Source organism: Equus asinus, chromosome 17, assembly GCF_041296235.1.
Source record: "Equus asinus isolate D_3611 breed Donkey chromosome 17, EquAss-T2T_v2, whole genome shotgun sequence".
Lineage (NCBI taxonomy): Eukaryota > Metazoa > Chordata > Mammalia > Perissodactyla > Equidae > Equus > Equus asinus.
Window position 1 is genome coordinate 45035327 of NC_091806.1, and position 16261 is coordinate 45051587.

The following is a 16261-nucleotide window of genomic DNA, read 5'->3' on the forward strand; positions in this document are numbered from 1 at the left end:
TGGAGGTGGGAGTGGGTGGGGTCGTGTCAGGAGGAGCCCCTGCTTGGGGATGGGGTGGGGTCACTAAAGAACCACAGAACCGCAGGGCTGTAGGGGTTTTATTTCAGATGGCTGCCCAGTGCCCTGGGTGGGCACGGGATGGTGGCCTTCTGGAGGGGGTGGGGATGCACAGACTGGGGGACTGAACTAGTCGAGGGAGTGACAGTCTGAGGCTTTCCATGTGGGGCTCCAGGGCAGGCTGTGTCCAGCCACGGCAGCTTGGGAAGCAGATGCACAGTGACAGGGATGCGACCCCAGGGCTGGCCCCTACAGTGCAGTGACATGCAGCTCCTGGCCCCCCGCTGGCCTGGCGCTGTCGTCCCAGGCCGCACTGCCAGCAAAGGCGTGCAGGTCACTCAGCAGAGCCTCAGCACTGCCCCCTGAGCCCGCCGGCCCCTGGCAGCTGAGGGCCAGGGCCCCTTCGGCATCATCAACATCACTGGCATCACCATCGTGTGCTTCTTCCACCGGCCCTGGGCCCTGCTGTGGGCTGGGCTCCTCTCCACATGGCTGCCCCTCTTCCCGGGATTCAACCTCCTCCCGGCCACCTTCCATGTCGTAGTAGTCATCTTCCACATCCTGTTCATCCTCCTGCCGCTCGGGGTCCTCATCTGGAGACCCCAGCTCAATCCGGGCCTGGAGCCAGCGGCCTGGTGGGCTGGCCCAGAACAGGCGTCGGGTGCGGCCCCACAGCGCGGCGCCCAGGCGGGCGGGGTGGTAGTAGCCTCCAGAATCGCGGCTGAGGCGGCGCCAGGCCAGTGCCAGGCCAGTGGCCAGCAGCAGGAGCAGGAGCAGCAGTAGGACGATGGTGACAGAGTTGGAGCCAGCGCCCTCCTGGGCACTGTTACCCGAGCCCAGGACCCCCGGCAGGGCCAGCAGTGTCCCGAGCCCTAGGGCACAGGACATGTCCTGTGGGGAGACAGGCAGGGCTCATCACCGGGGCTGGGGGCAGGCCGTGGTGGGCAGACTGGGTGACTGGGTCCTCGGTTGCCTCTCGAGCAACATGGGGACAGTCAAGCAGAAAGGCCCAAGTCCTTACTCGGTCAGTGAGGCCCTGGCCCTGTGAGGCCCGGCCGCCGATGCTCTGACCTCCCTGCCCCTCGCCTCCCTCCCTCCCTCCCTCCCTCCCACTGCACCAGGTAAGCCTCTCCTGCCAGGGGCCTGGACCTGGTGGTTCCCTCTGCCAGATGCTCCATCCCCAGAGCCACATGGCTGGCCTGCTCACCTAACCTGACCTGGATTTCTCCCCTGACATTCACACCCGCAGCCCAGCCCAGCCCTCTCCGTGCCCCGCACCTGCTGTACTTTCCTCTCCTCCCCAACTCCTAGCACAGTCCACAACTCTGCTTGCCCATTAGGTTTACTGTCTCAGCTCCCCGCCAGAATAAGCCGCAGGAGGACAGGGATCTTTTGGGCTCTAGCGTCTCAAGCTTCCTGGCTCACAGAAGGTGCTCAGCACATCCTGGTTGACTGTGTCAAGCCTGCTGCCTGGACTGGGATGGGGTGGGATGGAAGGGAGGGGGGGAGCTGCTCTTCCTGAGGCCCGGGATGGCGGGACCGGCTCCCAGGCAACTCTTCACCCTCTGCTTTGCCAGGTCCCAGGATGAGGGTCCCAGAGACCCCTCTTCCGCCTTCCCAGCCGCGGGACTGCCCCAGCTGCGGCGTTTCCGTTCAACTCCCCGTCCCTGGGGGCCTGCTGGGGGCTGGGGGAGGCGGGTGCAGCTGCCAGAGGAAGCCTGCGGTCGGAACGAGGCAGGTGGGGGGAGGTGGGGGGAGGGGGGAGGGGGAAGGGGGAGGGGTGCCGAGGTGCAAGCAAGCCTCCCCTGCCCGGGGCTCTGTCTGCCCAGGCTCCAGGGATGCAGGAGGGGCTGTGCCGAAGTCGCAGCTCACCAGAGGAGCCGGTGAGAGGGTCTATCCCCGGTCAGCAAGGGGGGCTGGGCCTGGAGTGGGGCCCTGGGGGCCACACCCTGACTCCCAGGGCGGCCCAGCTCTGGGGAGGGGTGAGAGAGAGGCCCAGCTTCTGCCCCATGGCCGTCCTGGGTCTCGCCCTGGCTCCTGACGGGTTGCTTCTGCCGCTGGGCCTCCGCCGGGGGATACTTCCTTAGCTCCCGGGGCCCAGACGTTCCGGCCCTGACCTCCTGTTGCCCCGACCCCACGGACCCAGTGGGCCACAGTGCTCACCATTTGTCCGCCGGCCTCTCAGAGCTGGGCGCCCACCTCCAGCTCTGGCTGAGCTGAGTGAGAAGTGAGCTCTCGCGCTCTCAACTGCAGCCAGGGGTTACTCGACGCTTCCGCTTCCTGCCCGCAGCACCCCCCCAGCCCTTCTGCCACAGGACCCTGGTGGGGGCCTTGGGCCTCTCACACCCACCCTGATGCACACCAGATGCTCACAGGTCTCACTGGGCGAGGCTGGGGCTGTGGGGCCTCTGACCAGGCCTCCAAGAGGAAGGACTGGGCACCCAGCTCAAAGCAGGACACACCCTGGAGGTGTCCACAGGTCTTCTGCCTCAGTTTCTCTACCTGGCAGAATTCAGGGAAGTGATGGCTGTGGGGGATACGCATGGCCCCCAGACCTTTCTTCTGTGATCCCTGTGGGCCTCCTCTCTCCCCAGCTTTCCAGACTTCCTTCCCCAGCCCCACCCTTGCAGCAAAAGGGCAAACCCGGTTTTAGAAAGAGAATTTTATTTGAAATGAAAATAGAGAGCCCATCCCTCCAGCTTCCTCCAGGGAGGGAGTGAGGGCCAGGCGGGGTGGGGGAGATGGTCCCTCAGAGTATAAGCTTGCCATGGTACAAAAATCTTCCACAGTAACAGTGACAAAAGCCAGGCAGTGGCTCCAGCCTGGGCCCACAGGATGGGTCAGGGTGTGGACTGGCCCCAGAGGCCCTCGGTAGGGGGCAGCCAGCCTGTGGTGTGACCTGCCAACAGAGGCTGAGTGAGAGGAGGTGGAGGTGAGGGCAGCGGCCTCCACTGGGCCTGTGGTCCTACGCATCCCCATTCTCCATGCGCCCCAGCTGTTCCTCCAGGCGGCTAATGCGCTCCCCCTGCTCCTTGACCAGCGCTCTCAGGGCCCGCAGCTCCTGCATCACCTCCTCCAGCTTCCCAGCCTCCTGCAGGGACATCATAGGGGTCACGGGTCACAGAGTTGCAATGCTCCCTAAATCTACTACCAGGCCCAGAGAGGGACAGGGAATGATTTAGGCACACACAGCAGACCGGGGAAACAGCTGGCGCTTCCCAACTCCACCCCTGACCGCGGGGTACATACCCTGGCTCCAGTGAGGCTGCCACTGGGGGTGGTGGCAGTGGTAGAGGCAGCAAATGTGGAGGCCCCTGGGTGGGCGGAGCCAGGGGCCACGGCGGGCCGGCTGTCGGATAACACGTTGCGCCGGCTGACCTTCAGGTCCCGCTGTTTGCTGGGCACGTAGGCCTCCCGCAGGGAAATGAGGATGGGGTCGGCGTCCCGCCCGCTCACCCACTCCTCCGCCTCCAGGGCCGCCTCGGGCCCGGCTGTGTCGGGGTACAGGTCATCCTGGAAGAGGTCCGACTGGGAAGGGGTGGGGGAGGTCTGGATCAGCTGGGGACCCACTGTTAGGGTCCTTTCGTCTGGACCCTGGGTCGCCACCTCCTCATCACTCTGCTGGCCTCCAGGCTTCCACCCTGTCAACCCGTCTTCCAATAGCCTAACCCCAAGTGACCTTTTGAAAGCTCAAATCTGTCCTTTCACTTCCTTTCTGGATATTGCCAAGAGCTCCGTCTGAAGCCTTCCCCAACCTTCCTATAGCTTCGTGGGATTCTGGGAGCTACATCTGTGCCCCATGGACCGTGAGCTCTTGGGGCAGGCCCTGTCAGCCTCGTTCACAGCTCTGCTCCCCCGGTCGTGCCTAACACGCTGAATGTGCACTCAGTAAGTACTGGCTGGCGAAAAATGTGCATCCAAGGCTCTTGGCTGGGCATCTGAGGCCTGATCCCTCCTCATGGGAGCCTCCACTGCAGCCAGACTCCATTCCCACCTCTGCGCCCTTCTCCTAGTCTCTACCTGCCATTGGAGGGCCCCACCCTAGTCATGCTGTAGGTCCGGCCTCCTATGGGGAGAGCTCCGTGGCTGCCCGGTGTCTGTCTCCTGTGGCTGGTTCAGGGCAGCTCACACTGCATCTCATTCCTGCTTGTCCCCTGCCTGGCACAGCCCAACCCCTGTGTGGGTACAAGGGCAAGCTGGCACCTGTCCAGCCCACTGACCACACCCTTATTTGGCTACGGCCCATTCACAGGTCTCACCCCGTTCCCCCCTGCATGGGCTGTCTGCCCAAGAAGGGAGCAGTGGGTGGGCAGGGGATCCAGCCAGCCTCACCTTTCTTGGCACAGTCATGACAATAGGCTCACACTTGCGTTCATGCAGTTTGTAGAACCTGGGAGAAGGAGAGGGAGGGAGCCATGGGTGGAACCTCCTGCCACCATCTCTCCGGTCACCCTCCACTCTCCACTTCCGGGCCTCACCTCAGCTCCTCCCACAGACTGACCCCTGACCCTGGGCCCCCTGTGGGCTGGTTCCTGCTCCTGAGCAGCCTCTTATGATCTGACATGTCACCCTGGATGCCCACAGCCTGGCCCCTGCGCCCCCCAGGCTGACCCATCCCCCTATAGCCGGCTGCCTCGGGGGTCCCTCTTACCGGGCGATCTCACACTTGCTGACCTCCAAGCCCCTCTTGGGCATGCTGCCCATGCCCCTCTGGGGCTCTTTGCTGGTGAATGTGTTCAGGAAGTGGATGTAGGGAGGCTCGTCTGTGATCTCAAAGTACCGGATGCTGGAGTCGCCCTGCAGGGCAGGAGTGGGCAGGAGTGGGCAGGGGTCAGCACTCGGGCATCCCTCTTCCCTGCCCCCACACCATGCCCAGCCTCACCTTGCCGCAGACATAGACCACGCTGGTGTCGGGGTCGTAGAAGGGCAGCAGGGCTCCGTTGCTCGAGTCCAGCTCCTGCAAGGCCATGGGCTCCTTGAAGTTCTCCTGGCACACGGGGTTGGGGACAGTCAGGCCGGGCCAGAACCTCCTCTCTCCCATCACTGTCCCAACTCCCCCCATCAGCACTGGGCCCCAACCAGCCACACATGCCAGCCGCTGCTGCCCCGACCACGCCGGGTGGGCTCCCTCCCACCTGTAAGCCTTTGCCCACACAGTGTGCCCCACCGGGCCCTCCTGGCTCCCCTTAACTCCCAGGGCTCCACTTTCCCAGCCTCCTCCAGGTCTTTAGCCAACTCCCAGGCCACCGAGCAAGTGCTGAGGAAGTCCCCACCATGTGGGAACCCGGGTGCCAGGCAGCACCAGCCTGCCTCAGAGGGGCCCCTGGAGGTCACTATACAGAAGCATAGGGCTGTGCGACAGAGCACTCCAGGGGAAGCGCTGGCAGGCTTCCTGGAGGAGGGGGATTCTGCAGCTGGTGGGAACAGGCAAGCAAAGGAGAGAACGGCCTTTCAGTTGGCAAGAAGAATGGCAGACACAGAGGTAACTGGAGGCAGTGAGGGAGGCCAGAGAGCAGGGGCAGGGAGAGGAGAGGCTGGCGCGTTCTGGGGCCTGGGAACCACAGGCCTCTCCAGGGTGACTCCTGCCCTCTTCATCCAGGGTGGAGCCCAAGTCTCAAGCCTGTCCCCTCAGGCCGGCCATGGCTACTCACCGGGTCCCAGAGTGCCAGCTGCCGCTCGCTCATGCGGCTGAAGCCTGTGGTGAACACCTTGCCATCTGCCAGGAAGATTGCCCGCATGGGCCGGGCCCCTTCATGAGCCTTCTCCCGCTCCTGTGGCAGGGGACAGAGTGGTCAGTACAGTGACCCAATAGAGCCCCTCGGCCTGTCCACTGCCATCCTTACCCTCCAGGGCCACGTACCGCCACCAGGGTGCCCCGGCGGGGGTCGATGATGCGCACACTCTTATCCTTGCAGGCGGAGCAGAAGAGGCTGCCATTGTGGTTCCAGCTGACGTTGTAGATGAGGTCGGGGTGCAGGCTGTCCAGGCGGTACAGCTCCTCCGCCGTGCCCACGTTCCAGATGAGCACCACGTTGTCGCAGCCTGCCGGGCAGGGGGCCGTCAGCCCACCAGGCCAGCTCTGACCACCCTCCTGGGACCAGACCCTATGGGCCTCAGCTTTCCCATCTGTCAGATGGCGCGGGAGAGGGTGTGGGACGTTCCAGAGCTGTGCATGGCCAGGGGTGGGGAGCAAGGGACCAGTGCAGACCTGCGCTGAGTAGCACGTTGCGGGCCGTCGGGTGCCAGGTGATGATGCCCACTCGCTTGGTGTGGCCCTCCAGCACCACCACCGGCTCTGTCAGTGGGGCAGCCAGCCCGTTCTCCGGGATCTGCCACACCTGCGGAAGGGGTAGGGATGCGGGCTGAGGCCCCTGCTTGGCCCTGCTGCAGGCAACCTCGAGTGACAACTGCCACCCAGACCCAACCACAGCCATATGCCTCACCATGACCGTGCAGTCCTCCGAGCCGCTGGCAATGACTTCATCATTGTGGGGACACCAATCAATGTCAAGGACAGGTCCCGTGTGTCCACACACTGTCGGGTAGGCCTTGTCAATGCGGCCCGTCTGGGGGCATGAGAGGAGTAGTCAAGGGGGACCCAAGACCCTGAGGGTCCACCCCTCGCAGAGCTTGAGGCTTCCCCTCCATGCAGGGAAAAGGGTGCCTGGCCCACAGATGGCCCAGATGTGACTCTCACTGCCTCTTGCTGACCCACCTCTTCCTCACAGGCATCATCAGGTGAGCAGGAAACATCTGTTGCCTTTGACCCTGACTCTGTGGCAATAAAAGACTTTCCCCGTCTGTGTTCACGCCTCTCGGGCAGTAAATCTGGATTATGACACCTGCCCAGCAGTGTGGGGCCGGGCAAGATATGGGACGTGAAATACACAGACGCCTGGCAGGTGTGGCCCAGCTGCCTGCAGACCTTCCCTCAGCCCTGAGGGGGCCCACCTTGCTTAGGGGGAGCACCAGGAAGGCGCCCCCACCGCTGGCCTCCACAATCACCGCCAGGAACTTAGGGTTGACTGCGCAGAAGGTGCTGTCCCAGGTGACACGCGACACGCGAATGTCCTCATAGCACTGATCATTCTTGACCGGCTGCCCGAACACATGCCGGAATTTGCTCTGGCGAACCACTTTGCGGAAGGACATGTCTGCAGGGCGCAGAAGCCTGGGTCAGCCCTGCCCATCATGGAAGCCCCCAACCCTCCCAGGGCTGCACAAAGGGAGGTGGGGAGGATGCAAGTGCGGGCCTGGTCGTTAGAGCCCGCCTGGCTCTCAGTATCCCCTGTTACAGAAAGGGGTGAGAGGTGCAAACCCTGGCTGCCTCCCCCCGTGCGCTGATCTGAGGGGGGCAACGTGCTGACCCCGCAGCCCACGCTGCTCAGTCCTGAGGGGCTTTGCAGGACACTACCCAAGGCCTCTCCCTGGCTCTGGTATGTGTGTGGGGGAGGTAGGAGGTGCCAATGTTGGAGCAAGCTTAGCTCCTCTGGGGGTCCCGGTCAGTGCGGAGCAGGCTCCTTCCTGCCGGGGGTTCGGAGGCTGGGTGATGGGGAGGACGGCCAGAGGAGCAGGCCGTGCTAGGCCCCAGTTCTGAGTCCCAGGGAATGTGCAGCGCCTGCAGGAATGTGCGGGGAGCTGCAGGGAGCCCCAGGCTGGCCCAGGAGGCCTGGCAGGAGGGGGCGGGGGTCGGGACAGCACTCCCAGACGCAGAGCATCCTCGGAGCCGAGTCCAGGGTGAACTAGGAGCCCGATTTCCAGGGACCCCGGGCCAGGAGGGGACAGGCTGGGCGGCCAAGGGGAGCTGGGACTGAGGGTGGGGCGCCGCGGACGGGAAGGGCTCCTCGGACCCAGGCCCCCCAACCACAGCCCCCCGCGGCTCCGCCCCTGCAGCCCCGCCCCGCCCGCCGCCCGCCGCCCGCGCCCCCAGCCCCGGCCCCCAGTGCTCACCGGGGGCGCCAGGGGCTGTGGCACCGGCCTCGGGCGGCTCCGGATCCCGGCCTCTGGGAAGCAGGAAGCGGGAATCAGGAAGTGACAGAGGAGCCGGGGGCGAGGGGCGGGGGGCGGGGCGGGGGCTCGCGGGGGCGGGGCCGAGGTCACGCGCGGAGGGGAGGGGCGGGAGGCTGCGGGCGGAGCCTGGAGGCCGGGAGCGCGGGGCCTCCAGGGCAAAGGGGCAGGGACGGGGTGGGGAGGGGGCTGCAAGGGCTGCACCCCGGCCTCAAACCCGGCCCCTTCCCCATGCTGCCCCTCAAGGAGGCGTCCTCAGGAGTCCCCGGGATTGGGGGGAGCCCCGCCCCCCCACTTCCCCGCCCCATGCATACCTCGAGGATCCCCCAGTCCACTCCTGACTCCAAAATATATCTACTCAGACAGCTGAGATATGCACGTGCCTCTTTTTGACTTACAAAAGTACGTGCTGTGGGTTAACAGTGTAAATAAAACGGGTGTTTTAAGAGGCGGGTGGAAAGCCCCAACCATTCCATTCCTCCCCACGAACACCCCTGGGTCCTCCCGGGCCTCGCTCTTATTAGAAACAGAAATGGGGCCGTGCCCCCCAGATCCCTGACACCTTCCTTTCTTTTCTCGCCTATCTCCCACGGAGGCCCGGAGGTCGGACCACAGACCTCTCCCTCCTTCTAGCCCGCTCCTGTGGCAGGAACCCAGACTGGCCTCCCCACATCCGCCCCATCCCTGTCCCACCCTGGAGGCTTCGGTGTCCCTCTAGGTCCCACAGGCACAATCTGTCCCCTCCACCAGGGGCTGGTGTTCCTGGGGCACTGGTCACCTCCCTCATCCCTTTCTTGAGCATCTGCTGCCCTGGGGGACCTGGGAGTGATGGGTAGGGTCCCTTTGGCAGAAAGAGAGGAGTGGTGGGGGAAGGGGGGGAAAGCAGAAGTCAAAAGGATCCTTGTCTCAGACTGCACGAGGTCCCACTGTGTGTCCCCATTAGCTGGGGCTTGTAGCGGTCTCATTCCCCTTGCCACACCGTGCTGAGGGAACAGCTCAGAGAGGAGAGGTGCCTGCCCCAGGTCACCCCGAAAGGGTTCAATCCCCATCTGTTTGGCTGCAAAGTCCTTGCTTTTCCCACTGCTCCGTAACCCTGGGGCAGGCTGATCTTTCCAGCCTAGGACAGGAATGGGGGTGCTGGGCAGAGGGAATGCAGCCATGAAGCCTGCCTCTCCCGTGTGTCCCCTGAAAACAGCGGGGATCTGTCCGGAGCTCAAACCAGATCCCCTACCCTAAGCCGTCCCCTTGCTCCTCCTCTCAACATCTGAAATAATGTCCACAGTCACTGTGCACCCCCCACCCCTCGTGAACTACCACCGTCCTCTCCCTGCGTGTGGCCCAATGACACTGACCCTCCTGTCACTGAAACATACCACCGCCTTCCTTCCCACCCCAGGGCCTTGGCACATCCTGTTCCCTCCATCTGGAAACTCTTCCCCCAGGTCTTGAAAAGGCTCCATTCCCCCAATCCCCCCAGGTCTCTGCTCAGATGTCACCTCCTCCGAGGGCCTTCCCTGGCAACCCCAGTCGCCCGTCACTCTCTGGCCTTCCCTGGTCCCTCTGTATGGTTCTTAGTCACGACCTGATGTTATGTGATATAGTTATTTGCTCCTGGTTGGCCTGGCCCACTAGGCTGTCAGCAAGTTGAGGGCAGCACTTGCTCTCGTTCGCGCTGTGTCCATGGCACCTGGAAGGAGACCTCGCACACGGCGTGTGTTCAGCTCATGGATATTGGATGAATGAATGAATGAACAGCAGCCCTGAATGGAGACTTGAAAAATGTTCATATTCACAACTCTCAGAATCCACGGCGGGTCCCTGCGAGGGAGAGGGAGGGGTGTCTCTCACCTGGAGAAGGGTCGGTCCCCCAGAGGGCAACAGGAGCCCAGCCTCATGGGGGGGGGGGTTGGGGGTGAGGTGGAGGGGCTGTGGAGTGCGGGGATGAGCCCTTCCCTCATCCCCTCTGGCCTTGGGTGTGCATGTTTCCTCCAACAGGAAACCCTCCTCTACGGGCCACCAGGAGGACTCCTCCTGATCCCACAAAAACCCTTCCTGGTGCCGCTCTTTCTCCTGGATAGAGATTACCTAATATGGGTGGGACTCCCCTCAGGCACCTTGGAGGTGGGGCTGGCCCATTTTCCAAGAGGCGGGGTTGGGAGTGTAGACCAGAGTTGAAGGCAAGGTCTCAGTCCAGGATCTGCTTGCCCTGTTGACGAAGCTTTGGGACCCCTACCTGGGAGAAGGGAGAGGGACAGTCCTGAGCGCCCCAAGGGGGCATCAGTCCAGACCCTGCCCTCAGGGAATGTGCTCTCCAACAGGGAGTGTGAAAGCGTTTCTGTGGAGCAGGAGGCAGTGTGGCGGAGGGAAGAATGCCTGGTGGACAGGATGCTGTCACGGGGGGCTGTGGCCCGTGGGTCAGTGCTGGTCCCAGGCCTGCCTGAGGCCTGGGTGCCCACTGGTATAATCAAACTAATGGCTATCAATTATTAAGCACTTGCTCTGTGCCAGGCAAGGATCGAAGCACTTCACAGGGATTAACGCTCCTAGGAAATGGGAGCCATTTTATGATTCCCATTTTACAGATGAGGAAACTGAGGCCCAAAGAGGCCAAGAGCCTTGTTGAGGGTCACACAGCTGGTGAGGGGTGGAGCCAGGATTCAGAGGAACCCTTAGGGGCACCGGAGGCCATGCCCTTAACCCCACCCGTGTGTCTCCAAAATGGAAGGCTGGCTGGAAAGGTGCCAGCACGTGCTCGATAAATATTTGCTGAATGAATGAACTCAACAAATTTGTGCCTGTCCAGATTTCTCTCTCCAACTGGCCTCAGTGCCCACAATTCCATCACCTGGACATGCTGGTCTCACCACCCTCCCCCAGCAGGGCTCCGTCCCCGGGCTCAGTTAATGAGAACAGCAGCCAACCTTGCAGGGGGATGTTATCACCCCATTTTACAGAGGAGAAAACCGAGGTGAAGAGAGAGTGAGAAACCAGAACCCAGATCTGCCTGCACAGCCTGCTGCCCTTTTAAAATGCAAGCACTCCAGGGAAGGCTGACGCAGAAAATGTCATCGCCATTTACACCTCCTGGTAAGGGCGTCTCTCAGCTGCTAAAGGTCATAGGCTGAGCTAATGGGAAAGGATGGGGGAGGGGGTGACGAGGGGAAAAGCTTCATGATTTGGGAACGCTGGGGGCTGAGAGAAAGCTGGGTGGGATGGGTGTCCCAAGAGAGTGATGGGTATAAAAGGGAAGTGGGGTGGGGATTGGAAAATAGACCTTCAGCACTTCCTAGTATTTCTTGCAGCGTCTGCAGCTTGAGAGGGAAGAGACGCTGGGTGACCTCCGGGGGGCCTGTGCCTTTTCTGGTGCCACTGGTCTCCAGAGCTCTCTGCTTGGACACATTCCCATCCCTGCCCCTGGGCTGAGTGCATAGAAGGAGCTCAGACGGAGGCCGGACCAGGACACTCTATCTGGGCCCCAACATGGTGGGCAGTGGGGGGCAGGTGAACACTAGTTGAACCCTTAAATGGAGCAGAACCTAGAGTCCCCTGAAGCTGCCCAAGGCACAGAGGTGGCCCCATGATCTTGGGCCACCTGGATGTCTACAGGCCGGAACTGGTCATGGGCACCTCTGATCTGCCCCGAAGCTCACAGGCTCCCAGATGCTGCGATAGGTGCCTCCTCCTATCCATCCCCAGCCCCTCGAGGGGCATCCCTGGGTGCCAGTGAGGGAAGAGCATCTGTTCCCTGAGCCCCGACTGTGTGCCAGGCTCTTGCTGGGCACCTCACACACTTTCTCCTTGAATCCTCACGATGGCAGATGGAACAGGAGCTCAGAGGGTGAAGCCGCTTGTCCAGAGTCCCCTGGAGCCGGGTTTGAATCCAGGCTTCGTAGCTCTCGCCTGTGCTCCCACAGCTTGCTGGGAGAAGTCCTGCCCGGCCTCGCAGCCTGCTGGAGGCGGGCAGCTGGTGGAGAGGACTTGGCCATGCCTGGCCAGCTTGTGGGCTCCTAGGGCCCCGGGGCTCCTGCCGGATCCTGCCGGCTCCTGAATGCCTCCCTTCTCTGCCGGGTCTTCCTCCTTTCTCCTCCTCCTCGTGCCCAGGTTAGAGGATGGGGCGGGGGAGGGGAGAGACGGAAGGATCAAAGGGAGATCAGATCAAGCCTGGAGACATCCCCCCTGCTGTCTTCTCCTGCAGGATGGAGGCAAAGGAGGAAATCGTTGGTGGGGTCTGGGGGTGTTGGGGGCAGGGCCCAGCAGGACACCATCAGCTGTGACAACTCAGGGGGCTGTTGAGCCACTGTGGTGGGGGCAAGCATGGAAGAGCTTGGTCGGACCTGGGCAGGGACGCGACGCTCACAACAAACCATCTGGGACTTTTGGCCGCTTCATTTTCACTTCCCCTGAGTCCTCCTGCCAGGCCTCGGGGCCTTGGTGGGGTTTTCCACAGCGATTTCCTCCACGGCCCCCCTCCTCCCTGACTGCTGCTTCCTCCGTCTCCCTCTGGCTCTTCCTCTGCCCTGGTGGGCCCGGGCTCTCCTAGACGCTCACGTGGGGCCTGCACTGGGGTCATCCTCTTGGGGGTCACTACCAGGACTTTCTCCTGTGGAGGCAGCGGGCGTGGTCAGGTCCTCAGGGGCCTCTGGTGGGGCATCTGTGGATGGGACAGAGGAGGCTTCATCACAGGGGCTGGAAACTGAGCTGGCAGCAGTTCCGGGGGTGCGGGCCTCAGGGCTTGCCTGTGGCTGAGCCATGGAGTCCAGCTGAGACTGGACCACAGACTCTGACTGCGGTTGGGCTGTGGGATCTGCCTGTGGCTGGACCACAGAATCCAACTGTGGCTGGGCCATAGGGTTCACCTGTGGCTGGGCCGTGGGATTCTCCTGTGGCTGGGCTGTGGGATTCTCCTGTGGCTGGGCTGTGGGATTCTGCTGTGGCTGGGCCATGGGATTCGCCTGTGGCTGGGCCATGGGATTCACCTGTGGCTGGGCTGTAGGGTTCATCTGTGGCTGGGCCTCAGCTGTTGGCCCTGGCAGAGTCTGACCCCCAGGGTCCACTTGGGCCTGTGGCTCGGCTGGCATGAAGCTGCCTGGCCGTTCCTCGCAGAGAGCTGCTGCGAAGGAGGAGAGCATTGAGTGCAGCAGGGCCCGGAGGTCGGCACTGGCCAGGAGGCAGAGGAAGGGACTGAGGCAGCTGTTGAGCAGGATTAAGTAGTCGGAGTAGACCAGGGCCTCCCAGAGCAGGTAGCCGGGGTAGATGTCCCACAGGAAGGCCAGGTACAGCAGCTGCGCCAGCTGGTAGGGCAGCCGCAGGACCACATAGGCTGACAATATGGTCTTGGCCACACGGGCAAAGCCACGGCAGGCTGTGGGCATAGGCTGATGGTGGCAGCAGGTCCTGCAGGCAGCGGCCTGGGTGAGCACGTGGCAGACGAGCAGCAGGAAGAAAGGCAGGAAGCCCCCCAGGATCTCGAACATCCGCAGCGGCAGCTCCTCACTATCCCAGAAGTCCAGGCAGATGACCAGGTCGTACCACCAGACGGCGGCCTCGGGGAAGACCAGCCAGGGCACACTAAAGAGTGTGGCCAGCACCCAGACCCCGGCGCAGACCCAGAGGGGCAGGCGGGCCGGGCGATGCGCAGGGTACCAGCGTGGACACAGCGCCAGCAGGCAGCGGTCCAGGCTGAGGGTTGCCAGCAGGAAGAGGCCAGAGGAGTGGGACACACCCCATAGAAAGTAGTAGAAGCGGCAGGCAGCTGTCCCCAGTGGCCAGTGCCCTCCGTGCTGGATCTCCAGGATCTGGAAGGCTGCTGCTGCCAGGAACAAAAAGTCAGAGAGGGCCAGGCTGAGCAGGAGCAGAGCGAGGCGTGTGCCTGCTCCTTGCCGGGCCTGTGAGCCGGCCAGCCACGCCATGAGCCCATTGGCTGGCAGCCCCAGGAGCAGCAGGGCCACCAGGAAGACTGTGTCCCAGCCGCCCTGGGGGTAGTAGTCCTCGTCGTCCAGCTCCGTGCGGGGCCTGAGGCCAGCAGCACCCAGGTTGGCTTCTATAGCAGCGTCCATCTGAGGTCCCCAGTGTACCTCTGGACACAGAGAGGGCGCCTGGTGAAGCAATGAAGGCATGAATGATTGAGCGTGAGAGAGAGGGTCTTGTGCATCTCCAGGCGAGTCGTGGTCCCTTTCTGGGCCATTGTCATCACTTTTTGGGTAGATATTCTATGCTAGGGACTTTAAATAGACGACCCCACCTAGGCCTCATACAACCCCTTTTACAGCTGAGGAGCGGAAGGTTCAGAGGACGAGGGTACTTGCCCAAGGTCAGAGGTAGGATGGGCGGCCCCAGGACCCCAACGCAGACCTAACCATTCTGCCCCACGGAATCCCTGTGTGTGTCTGGTGGACTAGACCAGAGGCTTTCTTTCTTTTTTTTTTTGAGGAAGATTAGCCCTGAGCTAACGACTGCCAATCCTCCTCTTTTTGCTGAGGAAGACTGGCCCTGAGCTAACATCCATGCCCATCTTCCTCTGCTTTATATGTGGGACGCCTACCACAGCATGGCTTTTGCCAAGTGGCACCATGTCCGCACCCGGGATCCGAACTGGCGAACCCCGGGCTGCTGAGAAGCAGAACGTGCTGACTTTGCAGCGCCACTGGGCTGGCCCCGACCAGAGGCTTTCAAACATATTTTTTAAGCTGGTGAATATTTTCTTTAAATGAAATACTACAGTGGAATTCCTATATGAACTCAAAGGGGGTGCTCAGATTAAAGGAGGGGAGGGCGCTCCCAGAGCTCCAGGGAGCACAGTTTGAAAACCATTTGGTCAGATCACCACAGGCTCCTTTTTGTCTGGTATCCTGGGGTTCGAGTGTTTAAGGGTCCACGCGGGGAGGGCTCAGGGTCCCACTGGCCCGGAGGAATCCGAGATCGGAAGGGAGTCTGCGGCAGAGGAGGCCCCTCCTCCCAGCGAGAGCAACTCGTGAGCTCTGGGAGGCCTGAGGCTCAGGCGGGGCAGCCCGCAGCCAGGAGGGCTGTCCTGGGAGCAGCTTGAGCCTCTTTATCATCCTCTGCCCCACCTGGGACCCTCTCCCTCTTCTCACAGCTCAGGCAGAAGGTGGCCCCCGTTTGTTTCCTGGAGCAATTAAACAGGAGGGGGGGCGCAACAGCTTGATGAGGAGGAGGGTGGCCGGCACCCAAGGCCTGCTGCCCCCACCCCCTTCGCTCGCTAGCCTCTAGGGAGTCTCCCTCTGAGGATGGACAAGGCCCTGGTGGCGGCACAGAGTCGGGGAAGAAGCAGAAGCCCCAGAAAGACTGGATCCTGCCTGTGGCCTTTAGCCCCATGGCCTCTCCACCCCCAGGGCCCTTCCTCAGGCAGACCCCACTCTGCAAGCTTCAGCTGCTACTGCATCAGAGCCCTGGGCTCCCCCGACCCCCACCGGTGAGGCCTGGCTTACCTGTGAGGCGCAGGCTGCTGGCGGGGAGGAGCTGGGCGTGCCTGTGTGCCCAGTGGTCCAGTCGTCCGCATGGCCCCACACCAGGGCCCGCTGCATGGTGCCCGGCGGCGCTAAGGCGGCCGGCATGAAACCCAAGCTCAAAGGGCATCAATCATTCATGGGGCTGCTCGCCGGGAAACCCTAACCCTGGCCCAGTAGGACCAACTGACCGGCCAGTTCCCCCAACCCTGGGCAAGGTCAGATGGCTAAAGCCCCCTCACCCTGGGCCTCTCCAGCTCAGGGCAGGCCCTGTGTCCCCCCTGGGGTCCACCTCCTCTGACATCACCTCCATGACCCTCAATCCGGCATTCAAGGCCTCGGTGATCTGGCCTCTCTTCCTCAATTTCATATACCCTCTGCTCCAGCCAGGATGTCACCCATGAGGGGACTGCGGTGGGCAGCTCGTCCTATGCTCTCCCACCTTCCAGCCTTTGCCTACCCTCTCCCTCCTGCCTGCGATGCCTTCCCGTGTCCTCTCTCAGCTAAGTCCTGCCCGTGTCACACAACCCGGCTGAAGTCTCGACTCTTCAGCAATATTGCTCCCATTCTATAGATGAGGCACGGAGGCTCAGAGAGGTGAATTTGCTGGGTCTCCCAGCTCTGAGGTGGCAAAGCTGGAGTCTAAGCTCGTTGCAGCTACCATGTCTTGGCACCCCTTGTTGCTGAGGACAGTTCTCTTGACCCATCTGGCTCTGTCCTGGCCACCCCTGAGC

At 62.5% G+C, this 16261-nt stretch overlaps 3 protein-coding genes across 3 annotated transcripts; all 3 read right to left on the reverse strand.

The window, feature by feature from the left end:
* Positions 1 to 80: 80 nt before the first annotated feature.
* On the reverse strand, positions 81 to 2666 carry PTPRCAP (protein tyrosine phosphatase receptor type C associated protein). Its single transcript, XM_014844710.3, has 2 exons — positions 2221 to 2666; positions 81 to 948 (listed from the first exon to the last, which is right to left on the reverse strand). The coding sequence occupies exons 1-2, from the start codon at positions 2221 to 2223 to the stop codon at positions 307 to 309; spliced, it is 645 nt and encodes a 214-aa protein (XP_014700196.1). The 5' UTR covers positions 2224 to 2666; the 3' UTR covers positions 81 to 306.
* Positions 2667 to 2704: 38 nt separating this feature from the next.
* CORO1B (coronin 1B) lies at positions 2705 to 8157 on the reverse strand. The gene is made up of 11 exons (XM_044762139.2): positions 8008 to 8157; positions 7009 to 7211; positions 6501 to 6623; positions 6266 to 6395; positions 5918 to 6099; positions 5709 to 5828; positions 4940 to 5044; positions 4709 to 4854; positions 4390 to 4447; positions 3307 to 3585; positions 2705 to 3148 (listed from the first exon to the last, which is right to left on the reverse strand). The coding sequence occupies exons 2-11, from the start codon at positions 7207 to 7209 to the stop codon at positions 3023 to 3025; spliced, it is 1470 nt and encodes a 489-aa protein (XP_044618074.1). The 5' UTR covers positions 7210 to 7211; positions 8008 to 8157; the 3' UTR covers positions 2705 to 3022.
* Positions 8158 to 11162: 3005 nt separating this feature from the next.
* On the reverse strand, positions 11163 to 15646 carry GPR152 (G protein-coupled receptor 152). The gene is made up of 2 exons (XM_014844704.3): positions 15510 to 15646; positions 11163 to 14159 (listed from the first exon to the last, which is right to left on the reverse strand). Exons 1-2 carry the CDS (start codon positions 15633 to 15635, stop codon positions 12609 to 12611), a joined length of 1677 nt encoding a protein of 558 aa, XP_014700190.3. The 5' UTR covers positions 15636 to 15646; the 3' UTR covers positions 11163 to 12608.
* Between the last annotated feature and the right edge of the window lie 615 nt (positions 15647 to 16261).